The sequence below is a fragment of the Kuraishia capsulata genome, genomic scaffold (assembly GCF_000576695.1).
Source record: "Kuraishia capsulata CBS 1993 genomic scaffold, Kuraishia_capsulata_scaffold_2, whole genome shotgun sequence".
Taxonomy (NCBI): Eukaryota; Fungi; Ascomycota; class Pichiomycetes; order Pichiales; family Pichiaceae; genus Kuraishia; species Kuraishia capsulata.
In genome coordinates this window covers 256,788-269,457 of record NW_019172951.1, presented here as the reverse complement: position 1 = coordinate 269,457, position 12,670 = coordinate 256,788, and the positions used below count along the sequence as shown (strand labels likewise).

Sequence of the window (12,670 nt, the reverse complement as noted above, 5' to 3'; positions counted from 1 at the left end):
CAAAGTTCAGCGTTCATTGCCACGACTGGCCGGCGTACGGATGCGCTCGGTTAGCGGATCTGTCGCTTCCCCTCACCGGTCCAGCCGAGGATGGGCTAGGGGATCCTGAATGCGAATCTGAGGCGTTGGGATCATGCGGAAGATCAGTTGGCGTGGGATCAGAGGGAGATGGACCAGTGCGTTCTTCCCTCACCGGTACCATCGATGGATTTTCGGTTGCAAACATGATTGGTGGATCACCTGACTCATTCCCGAGACTTGTAGATGCCTCTCTTGGAGCCAATGGTGTCACATAGTAAATAAACACTCCACGATGGTTTTGTCTTTGCGGAACAGGATCAGCCTCCACTTCCGTACGACACATTGGACAAGTAGTATGCTCTCTGAGCCAGCTCACAATACACGACCGACCAAAAACGTGGTCACAAGTGGGCATTTTGACTGGAATGTGGTCACTCGATTCAGACAAATCTGTTTCTGCACCTTCTGGCGTCTGCTCAAACCCAAACTCGGAGCTGGCTGGGTGGTATTCGATATCGTCAAGTCCCTGGTTCCCCGGCGGCACAAACATAATTGGAGGGTCATCATCGTAGACTCCCTCGAAGAAAGCCCCGTATTTCGCCAACTCCGAAGTGTCGGTTATCGGAAAGGAACCCTTGGGCAATTTTGATTCGTCAAAGTACGCGTCCATGCAAATTCCGCAAACTTTATCCTCCAATTTCGCTAAATCCACCTTCTTAAGCGAGTTGATTGCACTCTGGCTTGCGTGTCTCTGTTTCTTTAATCCGGGGACCTCTCCAGTAACAAAGCCTCGAAAGATCTGACCCAGGATATCGGCGCTTACAGCTGGGATGTGGGCCGCTTCAGGCCGCACAAACCCGCCACCGCCGGCATTATTCTCTGACATTATTGGTTATACTAGCAATAGCAACGAAACTAGCAATGTTCTAAACAAAGATGTTTGGAAAGAGTATCGAAAGACTAGATGTTTGAGAAGTGCATGGCCTTCATTTATAATCAAATCTAGAAGATTCCGTCATCGGTGCGGCAAAATTCTGGTGAAGACACAGTATCATGATTGTGTATCGCACGTCAATACAGACGGTCTCCAGATTCACAATTGATTTAACTAAACTACACGCTTTTATTCAAACATAAATATTAAGTGCGGCGCTGGGCGATGTTCGCCATCAAAATGGTCCATATATCATAGCATGGCGCTACGCGCCAGTGTGGCTGACGCTGTCATTAGTGGCTTATACACCCTCCTGAGGATGTTGCTCGGCAAAGGAGACCGGATCGATCTCCATGCTGCGAAGTCTGTCTTGCTTCTCGAGTCTGAATTGGTCAGAATAATTGGCTGAGGGTGGAGACCATGAGCCCGAAAAGGGCTGGTTCGTGACAAAAGGGTGCATTGCCGCTTCCTGTGGTGTCCATCTTTCGAGCGGGTTCAAATTGAAAATTCCCTGCAGGAAATGAATCAGAATAGCTCGCTGGTGCATTTCTTTCTCCACCATTGCTTCGGTCATATTCTTCTTTGGTAACTGGTATTTGCCGATGATATCGGGTAGTTCCTTGTCTTCGAAGTATTCTTTGCCTGGTTTCTCCTCCACGTTGAACTCGCGGGAATACTGCTCAATCGTTTTCAAGCGGTATACGTTCTGCTGCTTTCCTGTTCTTTCATCGAAAACTACCTCCTTGGCAAAGTAGTTCTGGGCATTCTTGCCCATCTCAATCATCCAAGTAGGTGGCATACCAAACATCTGAACAATACGACAGATCTGGCCGTATTCCGTTGCTCCAGGTAACAGAGGAGTTCCCAAGAACAGCTCCGCAATTATACATCCAAGCGACCACATGTCGATCGAACTTGTGTACGATAGTCCCAAAATTACCTCAGGGGACCGGTAGAAGCGTGACTGGATGTATGCATAAACGATTTGCCTCTCGTGGCATGCAGCACCAAAATCAATGACCTTGAGAAGCGGTTTGTCGGGCGTGATCAGCAGAATGTTCTCTGGTTTGAGATCGCAATGAATTATCTTGGCAGACTTGAGAACTTTGAGTGAGTCCAACAACTGTACAGTAAACTTCTTGACCAGTTTCAATGCCAATCCTTTGAATTGATTCTGTTTGATAAGCTCGTACAGGTTTGAAGACAATAATTCAAAGACCAAACACAGGTGGTTTTTGTGGATGAACTTATCCTTCAGCCTAAGAAAGTGGTGTTGATCTTCGGGATCAACCTTCTTATTGAGATGCTCCAAGATGCTCACTTCAGTTAACGATTGGTTCAGAAATGCGGGTTTGGACTTGATGACTTTAACAGCAACAATCTCTTGCGTTTTAAGATTTTGGCACTTCACCACCTGGCCAAAGGTTCCCTGCCCCAGTACGTCAAGTACCATATACTTCATTCCATCCTGTGATCCAAGGACATCATTAACGTATAAGATGTAATCGCTTTCCTCGTTGTCGTGACCATTATTGCTCTTTCCCTCGGAAGGCTTGGTAAGCACTCGTCTTGGATTCTTGGAAGACTTGTAGTCAAAGTCAGACCGACACATACTATATGTAAGCGCCAAAGCTGTCGTAAGAGCCTCAAGAGGCGATACTAAGGTATTAGTAGCCGAAGCCCTCCTGTATTTCGGCTTCAGGTTCACGTTCGGATGCAAATCGCTCAAAGCCCTTACTTTGGTCATCCTTGGTGCAGGCAAACGCTGAGGAGTCTGGTTTGCAAACGAACCTCTGTGAGGCAATTGAGGCTGCTGATGTGGATTATAATCAAAACTGTTTCCATCAAATCCATGGATCGAACTATAGGGCGTGGCTACTGATTGCCTTCTCATAAGCTCGTTAGCCTTGTTGTTCGGTTCTGCAAAGTAGTCAGAAGGTGGTCTCGGGGCCTGTGCCCTAGCCACAGGCAGCATCTGTTGTTGTTGATGCTGTTGTTGTTGCATCCCTTCATATTCGTAAGTCGTAGGCAGGGCATTCGCAAACGAAGGAACCCTCGAGGGGCTCATCATCAGAAAAGGTGGCTCCTGTTGGTTCGATGTCTGTAGCCCAGGTAATCTGTTGGTGACGTTCGCAGACGATGGGGAATACCACGGATTCTTGAACCCAGTGGATGTCGCTCCTGATTGTACCGATTGGCTATTAGAGGCCATGAACACGTTATCGGACTGGTGTCTCGCCAAAGAGGGTGACAATTCCACCTCAGAAAACCCCCTTAGCTTCTGTTTCGAGGGAATCGCCTGTCTTGGTGTTTGCATTGAGGACATTCCCGACTGTGGTTGCTGAGGATGCTGCCACTGGTTGATATTGGTACCAGAATACTTCTGTTGATACGTCCCTGGTTGCTGAAACTGTGTATTTGGTTGCTGGCTTAGCGGATCCACCATCTGGCCTTCCAGATTATAGTTCTGCTGTAGTGGAAGGGCCGATTGGGGTATTCTTTGGGTGTTCTGCTGGGGTTGCGTGAACCCTTGGTAGCCCATGTTGTTGCCCTGACCATTCGATTGGCCGAAAGGAAAAGCTGACATCTCTCAAACGGAATAACAATAGAGCGGACACCCAGGGTTAAAACGTGGGAAGTGTAATTTCGATGATTTGAGGCTGACAGGGCTAAGACGTCAGCGGCTGATTCATGGGGCTGCAGATTGCTCAACAAATGCCCAAATTCTGCAAATTAATTCGGATCTTCGCTATACCGAAAGAGTGGAAAGCTGTCGGGTGATTTTTAATTAGGCAAAAACCCACCTAAAACAAGAGATCACACACACACTCGCACACAATCCGGATAACCCAGAAATGGCCCAACTCTGATAGCCTTTTGGACAGGGGCCGCTTGAGTCGTGCACAGTCAATATCTGGTTGTGAGCGCTGGCTTTGGTAGTGAACGACCTCAGTATTTGCTCCGTCGACTTCTTCAAAGGGACAATATACAGCTGGTTCCTCAGTTCCAATCCGTGTTTTCCCCAATCCAAAACAGATACCTACGTAATGAACGTGTCCACGTCCACGGTTGCTACGCGGAGGAGGAGAGCTGCCAAAAGTGCAGATGACGAGGAGAACGCGGCGGACCTCAAGCTGGGACCTGAGTTCCAGCTCGAGCAGGTGGACCACTCTGGAAGTGCACAGCCGCTGATCACACTGAATCTTTCGGAGGCCAGGATTCTGATAAGAGCTGCCCTGAAGGAGCGTAAGGACATGATCAATTCGGCCAATGGCGAGGAGATTAACCCAGACGAGAACGACGACAACATCGACGACGATGCACTTGCCAAGGTCGCATCCGCACCAGGCGCCAACGAAGTGTTGAGGAAGTCTCTGGACTATCTGTCTACATTTGCGCGATTCAAAGATGACCAGACTTGCACTGCTGTCGAGCAGCTGCTACGTGCGCCTGAAAATGAAGTTCTCCATCCTTTCGAGATTGCCCAGTTGGGGTCCTTGGCGTGCGAAGATATCGATGAGGCAACCACTTTGATTCCGAGTTTGAATTTGAAGAAAGACGACATAGATTTGCAGCGTATTCTGGACGAGTTGAATCGTCTGGAGAACCCATACTGAGGGGATGCTTGCGTGTATACTAGACTACAGCTGAAAAAAAGTTCAAGAAACGTTCAAAGCTTCCAGAAAAGGCTGGATTTAGCCAAATGCAGATTATCCATTAGAGGCTGGCTTGAAAGTCCTCTACATTGTACGAGTCCCTGAGAAACTTCTTGCCAGCGCCGTATTTCCACCATCGCGGAAGACAACTATGACTAGCCAGATCTACGTTTCCGGTATCTGCCCGGCAAACGCACCGTTTTCCACTTTTCATCTGTTTGCTCGACGGGCAGGTCATGAAAGGGTTATGGAAGTATCCAATGTCCTCGAAGTGATGAACCTCGTTTTTGTCCATCAACAGTGACACTGCAATGGAGTGAACTGGAGCATCTCCCCAGCGCTCGTAGTAGAAACCTCCGGCCTGGTCAAGATGCTCGAAGAACTGATTGTAAGCCTCCGACCTGAAAAAGTCGAGATTGGCGATCTCGAAGTTGCTCCAGAAATGGCACATGTTATATGAATGGTTTGTCTCGGGGATCATGCCCTCGAGGGTGATCATGTCTTTGGAGGTGATGAACTCTAGTGCATTGTTGGGATGAAGATGCTGCGGATACTTGGTCATAAATTCCTCCACAGTGGGCCACAGAGTAGGTATCGTATCCTCGTATTCAAACAAGCTGATCACGAACCCATACTTCTTATTGTTCTCCCTCATCAGAGTGAATGGGTCATATTGAAAATCGCAAAAATATTCCACGTCGGGCTCAACCCGGAAGTACCAGTTGTACTGTTTCACCAGCTCCTGTCTGTAGAAGTACCCTGAATTAAATCGACACATGTTTCGGTAGGATCGCGAACCTCCGTAAATGACCTGTTGGTCAGACATTTCTTGAAGCCTCTGTTTGAACAAGTCTTCATCTATCCAAGAAGGCCTGTTCCAATCTTCAGCCGGGATCAAACCGTACTGGGTCTTCCCGCTGGCCATCTTGCTGGTCTCCTCTATAAAATTCTCTGTGAAAGGTTCGTCATTCAGAAACGTCCATGGATATCTATATTCCCGATTAAAGTGATCCTCGAGCGATCTCATCGCAGACAAAACCCCCGAAAGCTCTCTGTTCCGACACAGCATCAGAATAGTGGCATTCTCTTTTCCCAATTGATCCTTTCCAGGGACCACCAACCGACCATCCGGAAACAGCGCCTCGGTGTAAGAGTTGGTGCTTGGCTTCAGTTTCGTCAAATCCGACCGTGGAGCAAATTTTAGTTGTTCCTGCCTCAGCTTCCTCGAACCTTCCACAAGGGCATCCACATCTAGGTTGAACTGCATGCCAGGTGAAATAAGCTTCACGAATGCCTCATAACACACCGCCAAAACCACCACGGCAACCACCAGGTATTTTTGTCGCTGCGACATACCTTTTCTAGTGTTCTTTCAACGTCCTACTCCTCCTGACTGGTGGAAAAGGAAAAGAAGGCTTGTATAAAACCCGCCTTTCTGTCGTTGGATTTTCTATTTGTTTACGTAATCACGATAGAACATTTGATCGGTGAAATCATAATCAGTGCAGAAATCTAAATTTACATCTCAAATGCCTCAATGCTATATAACTTTGCAGGACTATTTCTCTATTGATAATGGTAGACTGATACTCTCTGCGGTTTTGGTGTGCAATGCCCTTATGTCATTTCTGGAGATGATCCCTCCCACAGGCTTGTACTTGGGGTTACTCAGGTACTCCAAAACATCGTTGGCATTCTCAATGAGCTGATCTGTCTTCATGTCGGAATACCCAATTCTTATAGACATGGAGGTTCCCGTTGAGGGTAGGAAAGAGGTGTTTTTGACTATTGACTTGACCTGGGCCATAACATATTTTGGATCACATCTCTCGTCCTTTAATTTGTGAGACTTAGATGTCTTGGTGAGCAAAGCGTCTGGATCAGGTTTCGCCATTTGTAGTTTCCTCGGTAATTTCTTGTGGCCCTTGTAGAATGTTGCACCTAGAACAGATGGTAGCAGGTGGTGGAGTCTGTGATCCGCGAGCACGAGATCGTACTCGTTGAAAAGCTTCTTCACCTTCTTGGGATTTTTCGATATTGACTTGAGTTTCTTTAAGCTCATGATCTCGCTGAACACGTCTTCTGTTGGTGAATCTTTGGCGCGAAGCGTATCTCTGTATGTTGTGGCTGGGTCTTTGGTAATGAGTAGAATAGATGTTTCGGTCGTTGTACCTAATCTGTTGCGAACGGGACTGAAATAATCGCCTGTTAGTAAAGTAAATGAGAGCATAAAGTGAATTCCAGCGAGATCCTGCCAGCTACTTACATTATCCGAGGGATGTAATCGTCTTTCCTGGTGGTTGGATTTGCTGTGTTCACCACCAAATACACCAGCTCCCTGCTCTTTGTAGTCTTGTCTATATGGCTCTTTAAAGCTCTGAATGACTTCTTTGCCTGCCTGGCTGCATCCCCCTCTATTGGTAATCCCATTTTGCTGCTGTGGAGTGGAATATTCAGGTATCCAAAATCTGAAAGCCTGTCTAAATCTGAAAAATTTCAAGCTCATCGCAGCCTCATCTCCTGGCTTGATTGTTTAGGATGGGGACTCCAGTGTCATAAACCAGAATAGAATACCATCACGGTCGTGTGATATATTCGAGGAAACGACTATCGGATATTGATTTCATGCTCATATTACCAAAAATCATACAGGCGCTTGAATGGTTACCCCAAATACCGGGCTTCGAGCAAGGTGAAACAGAGCATGCACTGGCCCACTCCTCCTTGCCACTGGTGTTCTGGCATGGCATGGGTGACTCGTACAACTCAAGTGCAATGCGAAGGGTGGAAGAGATAGCGAGAGAAGTGGACCCTGACGTGTTTATTCACTCAGTGTACATAGAGGCTGATGATTCGAAGGACCAGGAGGCTTCTTTGGTGGGAAATCTTACCAGCGACATTCTGCTGGTTTGTGACCAGCTACATTCTTTGCCAGAAATTGCGGATGGATTCAATGCAATTGGATTTTCTCAGGGCGGATTATTTCTCAGGAGTGTAATGGAAATGTGTGGTCATGATTTGAGGATGAAAACGCTGATCACGTTTGGCTCGCCTCATAACGGGGTAAAAGACCTACCGCCATGTAAGCCTGGAGATTTTGTTTGTAAGAGCAAAAATCATCTGCTAAGGAGTCAAATATGGCGTGAATCTGTTCAGAACTCGATAATACCAGCTCAATACTTCAGAGACCCATATCAGTGGGAGGAGTATCTAGCGCATTCTAAGTTCATTGTGAATGTCAACAACGATGTTGTGGCCTCCCAGAACACGAGCTATGCTAAGAATCTTGAACGACTAGAGAAATTTGTCATGGTGATGTTTGAAAAAGACGATATGGTGGATCCGAAGGAAAGTAGCTGGTTTTTCGATGTGGACCGAGAGACAGGGAAGTTATTATCGTTCGAAGCAACCGAGTCATATCAAGACAACAGAATTGGTTTGCAAACGTTACATCAACAGGGAAAATTGGTTTTTGAAAGCATTGATGATGTTCATATGGCTATTGGGAAAGATGTGTTCAAGCAGATTTTGATTGAGAATTTGTTGTGAGCCACGGAGTTCAGGGTGATTTGTAGGTTGATAACTAACGCGTTGAGGTTAATGAGTGTATTGAATTGCTTAGAGATCGAACTTTAGGGGTGTTCCAGCTATCTATAGTCCGTGAGCCCTCATTAATATTACATTGAATACCATCTACAACATAATTGTGTTGTTCGTGCACTTCCGAAACGGAGATATTGGAAACGCACGTCCTTATCGTACAAGCAGGCCGATAACAAGCTAGCAATATAGACGTAACACCTCACTATTCCCCGAGGTCATCCATTTTATTTGATACAGAAAATTTAAAGGATTCGAGGTTTGCTTTAATCTCTTAATAGTGGTACGTATTTTACAAAGCAGCCTACTGAAAGAGGGTCATGAGTTTGGTCTCCCCGCAAAGCAACACAGAACTGGGTACGCCCGCTGAGATAACAGAATCCGCTAATCTGTTAAACACGGAAGTATCCTTAGAAGACGCTTTGGTTGTCGATATTGAATTTCTGCACGACTCTGATACTGAGTCCTCTCAGGAAGAGAAGGAAGGAGAGAAACAGGAAGTCGAGGATGGCGATGATATTGAGGACGTCAGTGGACAGGATGCCAATGATCAGTTTCTCCACGAGTCTGACCAGGACTCTTCGGAGCCAGAAGAGATCATTCAAGTCGTTTCTGACGATGCAGAATCGGATGTGCGGAGTGCTTCTCTCAACAGTGATGATTTCGAAGAGCCGGAGCTGGAGTACGATTCTTCAGAAAACGAGGCCGAGCTGGATAAAGTACCGCAAGAAGAGATTCAAAGTGTTAATGTGACCACTGTGTCGGATATTACAGATGAATCCAAAAACGACGCGGATCCTAAGAATACAACGGCTGAGTTCTCCGAAGAATTGCACGAAGTGGACGAGGAGTATGCGTTTTACGAGGAGCTTCTGAGCCGCGGCATCTATGTGGACTTGTTCTCGCAAGTCTATGAACTGTTTCCTGTGAACTCCGGAACAGATCCGAACAGTTGTATGTTCGACGATCGAGAAGTGTGTGAATCTTCTCTCAAGGAGCTGTTTCGGTTATTTAGGCAGTATTTGGAGGATAACGAAATACCCTTCCCGAAAGAGGAAGAATTGACAGTGAGTTTCTCAAAACTGGGATTGTCTCTTTCTGAGGAGAGCATATATGCCGACAGGGTGTCTCTGTACGATATGGTTGTTCTGTTTGAGGGTCTGCGGAAGAACTCTGCCGATGACTCGGACTCTCTCACGATAACCATCAGGTCCGAGCCCAGGTTTATCAGTAAATACAGTCATTTACTGGACCTGATGAATGAGGGAAAGGGGTTTGATATTATAAGCGACAGAAAGCGGTTTTTCGAGGGCGGCGATGAGAGCTCGAGAAAGAGGGTCGCTGTGAGGGAGTTGAGTTCTTCTTCAAGTCCCTCAAGTTCGAGGTCTCCAAGTCCAACACGATAATTGCTAATGATATGGTATCTGACGATTTGGCCCCTTCTTCTCTAATGAAAGCAATTGCAAGTGCAAGTGCGATGACCCACCTTTATAGCTATATAACATGTGTACTACAATCACCCCATTCATAAATTTTTGTTAATTCATCTTATTTATAACCAAAAATTGTTCACCTCACCTCTAAGCAGCAGTCAAACGTTTTTGAGCAGCAAGACGTCCGATTTGTCTGGTGTTCAATCTAACCTTCTTCTCATCCTTGGCCTTCTCAACAACCTCGGCCTCCTCGGTCAAGATCAGCTCAATGTGACATGGGGACGATTGGTAGGCGTTAATTCTACCGTGGGCTCTGAAAGTACGACGTCTTTGCTTTGGGGCCTGGTTAACCTGGATGTGAGAAACAATCAACTTGGTGGTGTCCAATCCCTTGGCGTCAGCGTTGGACTTGGCGTTGTTCAAAAGATCCTGGATGAACTTGATCGACTTCGTTGGCCATCTAGCCTTGGTGACACCAAACTCCTTACCTTGGGCGGTACGTCCAATGGAACCGTTGAATCCACGGAATGGGATGGCTCTCTTGTGGTCCAAGACCTGTTCCAAGTATTGTTGGGCCTTGTCAACCTTCCAGCCATTGATGGCCTGGGCAGTCTCTCTGGTGTTCTTGAAAGAAACACGGAGGTATGAACCACGAGCAGCAGCAGAACGAGCTGGGTTTTCAGCAGAAGCAGCGTAACGAGCCATTGTTGTTTGGATATGCAGTTGTAGTGTACAAAAGGTGGTTAGATGAAGAACTAAAAGTTTCAACTATTTGGAAGAGGTGAGGATGGGATGGCAGGGGTTCTGCAGCCCTCAGTGATATCACGTGTTCAAGAATGAACTTTGCAGAGATCACGTGCGTCATCCAGCTGTCCAAATGCGGTTGTGTGGTTGACGCACAACTTGATGGCACACTACCTCAACAAGCTTCAATCCTTTAGCGGCCAATCTCCTTGGCCGAAACCGGTAGCTATTCCACCAGTACTACCGAAAATAGGGGGTCGATATGAGTAATTAAGAAAATTTTTGAAACCCAATTGGTTGTAGTCCATGAACTGGACATCCTAAATCAAACCTGCCTGCTCAAACCAAGATATTAGGCCTCTTTTTTGGTAACCTCGATGGCACGTGATCGCCAATGGAGTGGCATGCCACCGGCCTTTAGAACTGCCTTCTTAGACTGAATAGGCTCGTATCAAAAACCAGGATCACAATCATCATTTAAACTCACCATTTTTGAGCCATGGTCAATCTGTTCTATGCATGGTTGCTTCTGCCTTTGTGCTTGGCGATTAATTTGAATGATCCGGAATTTGCTAAGTACCCCTCCATATACAAGCTGGCTGGAAAGAAGATATCCGTTGACGAGATCGATACACCTCCCACCCACCAGATCAGCACGTGGACTTTTTTCTTTCAAAACGATACAAATGCACAGGATAATGCTTTGGATTCGCAGGAAGAGGCTCCTTCACCACTAATATGCCCCGAAGACGCTCAGGTGTGCGCTCGCACAGTGCTAACCAAGCCTGGGACCTCCGAGCCCGAGTACGTTTCACGCTTCTTTGTGATCGATAAGTCGGTTAAACCCAAAATCTCAAGATTCGATGAATATCAAAGTTATTTGTCAATTCAATTTCCCAAAGTCGCATGGGGTGGTAACTTTGTGAATGTTCATATTCAACTCAATTGTCCAATCAGTTATGAGGGTGAGGAGGACGATGAGGACGAGAGATTTGACGTGTATGATGAGCTTGGGCAAGGCGATGTGTATGTCAGCTGGACTACTCTGGGCGCATGTCCCAAAGATTACAGGCGCAAATTTCGGGTGGATGACTCAGGCTCGTGGGGTTGGTTCACATGGATATTCATTCTTATGGTGCTGATCTTTGCTGGTTATGTGATTGGTGGCGCTTGGGTTAACGTAAACAGAAACAGCGGTCACGAGTTTTTGAGTGAGCTAGTGGACTCCATTGTCGAAGCTGCGGCCAAGTTGCCGGGGTTTCTGAAGGAGATTGTCAGTAGGGTTACAGGTGGGGGCGATCGTGGTGGATATAGTGCTGTATAAGTGCTGAATCAGCATTGTGGCACTCTACTGTTCAGCCGAGTTGCATGTCTCTTGTAAAAAGAGGTAACCTCTGGAGTTGAGATCAGGAGAGCTCCTTCTCGAAGCAAGCGCAGTTCTACCTGCTTCCAACACTCGAATCTGGCACCAGCAGCATCAAGTATGTGCTACCCACGGGAGTCAGTAATGAAATCAATTTTCAGGGTAATACAAAGTTCATGTAGCTTTCTCGACTAAATTCAAAATTATTTTGGTAGCCTCTGGGATCAGAGCCTCTTTTTGCTCTAGCATCCCATCCACACTAAAACTCCTTACTATTCACTGCCCAATAATCTTGTTAACAGCATCAATGGTCTTCTCCAAAGTAGTCTCATAATAATGCTTCTTCTTCTCCAACGCAACCGTCTGAGTGGCCAGCACTCTTTTATCTTCATTCAAAGAATTGGAGTAAGTCTTCGCAGAGGTCTGAAAAAAAGCCCTTCCAACACCCTCCCAGACCTCTTCTGTTCCCTCCAGCTCGGCAATTGTCAAGTCTGCCACCTTAATGTTGGTTCTGTTCCTATTTATCTGCGATTCGCATGCTGTGAGCTCGGCCCGTGTCTGCTGAACCTGGGTCTGCATCTCGAAAAGCATCTGGTTGTGTTAGCGCGTCACTTCTGTGTTGAAACATCAAAGGACTCCAGCAATTCAACTCACCTTCTTTAATGCTTCCTGTGGTATCGACATCTTTGACTAGATGTATAAAAATGAATATCTTGGCCCGTGCTCACTCAACTTCAATCTCAACATCTCTCTTTGAGGTCTGGAGAAGCCTCCATCATTCTTGCGTGTACCCACCGTCGTGTACCCCCTGGGTTTCATTCCATCATGTTATCGTTGATAGTCCCTTCAATTTACCACACATCAGTCTGTCGCGTTGATCTCCCAGGAACTGAGTCTTCACGAGGGTAATTGTCACGAG

General features: G+C 46.6%; 10 protein-coding genes across 10 annotated transcripts; 4 read left to right on the top strand and 6 right to left on the bottom strand.

The window, feature by feature from the left end:
- Window positions 1-13: 13 nt before the first annotated feature.
- On the bottom strand, window positions 14-907 carry KUCA_T00001424001 (uncharacterized protein; the record flags this gene model as incomplete). The annotated part of the gene is made up of 1 exon (XM_022603601.1): window positions 14-907. The coding sequence occupies one exon, from the start codon at window positions 905-907 to the stop codon at window positions 14-16; it is 894 nt and encodes a 297-aa protein (XP_022457466.1).
- A 349-nt stretch (window positions 908-1,256) lies between these two features.
- Window positions 1,257-3,542, bottom strand: KUCA_T00001423001 (uncharacterized protein; the record flags this gene model as incomplete). The annotated part of the gene is made up of 1 exon (XM_022603600.1): window positions 1,257-3,542. One exon carries the CDS (start codon window positions 3,540-3,542, stop codon window positions 1,257-1,259), a length of 2,286 nt encoding a protein of 761 aa, XP_022457465.1.
- Window positions 3,543-4,002: 460 nt separating this feature from the next.
- On the top strand, window positions 4,003-4,572 carry KUCA_T00001422001 (uncharacterized protein; the record flags this gene model as incomplete). Its single annotated transcript, XM_022603599.1, has 1 exon — window positions 4,003-4,572. The coding sequence occupies one exon, from the start codon at window positions 4,003-4,005 to the stop codon at window positions 4,570-4,572; it is 570 nt and encodes a 189-aa protein (XP_022457464.1).
- A 100-nt stretch (window positions 4,573-4,672) lies between these two features.
- KUCA_T00001421001 (uncharacterized protein) lies at window positions 4,673-5,965 on the bottom strand (the record flags this gene model as incomplete). The annotated part of the gene is made up of 1 exon (XM_022603598.1): window positions 4,673-5,965. The coding sequence occupies one exon, from the start codon at window positions 5,963-5,965 to the stop codon at window positions 4,673-4,675; it is 1,293 nt and encodes a 430-aa protein (XP_022457463.1).
- Window positions 5,966-6,169: 204 nt separating this feature from the next.
- Window positions 6,170-7,041, bottom strand: KUCA_T00001420001 (uncharacterized protein; the record flags this gene model as incomplete). Its single annotated transcript, XM_022603597.1, has 2 exons — window positions 6,170-6,803; window positions 6,878-7,041. 2 exons carry the CDS (start codon window positions 7,039-7,041, stop codon window positions 6,170-6,172), a joined length of 798 nt encoding a protein of 265 aa, XP_022457462.1.
- Window positions 7,042-7,236: 195 nt separating this feature from the next.
- KUCA_T00001419001 (uncharacterized protein) lies at window positions 7,237-8,160 on the top strand (the record flags this gene model as incomplete). The annotated part of the gene is made up of 1 exon (XM_022603595.1): window positions 7,237-8,160. The coding sequence occupies one exon, from the start codon at window positions 7,237-7,239 to the stop codon at window positions 8,158-8,160; it is 924 nt and encodes a 307-aa protein (XP_022457461.1).
- A 371-nt stretch (window positions 8,161-8,531) lies between these two features.
- Window positions 8,532-9,617, top strand: KUCA_T00001418001 (uncharacterized protein; the record flags this gene model as incomplete). The annotated part of the gene is made up of 1 exon (XM_022603594.1): window positions 8,532-9,617. The coding sequence occupies one exon, from the start codon at window positions 8,532-8,534 to the stop codon at window positions 9,615-9,617; it is 1,086 nt and encodes a 361-aa protein (XP_022457460.1).
- A 174-nt stretch (window positions 9,618-9,791) lies between these two features.
- Window positions 9,792-10,349, bottom strand: KUCA_T00001417001 (uncharacterized protein; the record flags this gene model as incomplete). The annotated part of the gene is made up of 1 exon (XM_022603593.1): window positions 9,792-10,349. One exon carries the CDS (start codon window positions 10,347-10,349, stop codon window positions 9,792-9,794), a length of 558 nt encoding a protein of 185 aa, XP_022457459.1.
- A 538-nt stretch (window positions 10,350-10,887) lies between these two features.
- Window positions 10,888-11,712, top strand: KUCA_T00001416001 (uncharacterized protein; the record flags this gene model as incomplete). Its single annotated transcript, XM_022603592.1, has 1 exon — window positions 10,888-11,712. One exon carries the CDS (start codon window positions 10,888-10,890, stop codon window positions 11,710-11,712), a length of 825 nt encoding a protein of 274 aa, XP_022457458.1.
- A 315-nt stretch (window positions 11,713-12,027) lies between these two features.
- Window positions 12,028-12,435, bottom strand: KUCA_T00001415001 (uncharacterized protein; the record flags this gene model as incomplete). The annotated part of the gene is made up of 2 exons (XM_022603591.1): window positions 12,028-12,342; window positions 12,406-12,435. The coding sequence occupies 2 exons, from the start codon at window positions 12,433-12,435 to the stop codon at window positions 12,028-12,030; spliced, it is 345 nt and encodes a 114-aa protein (XP_022457457.1).
- Window positions 12,436-12,670: the final 235 nt, after the last annotated feature.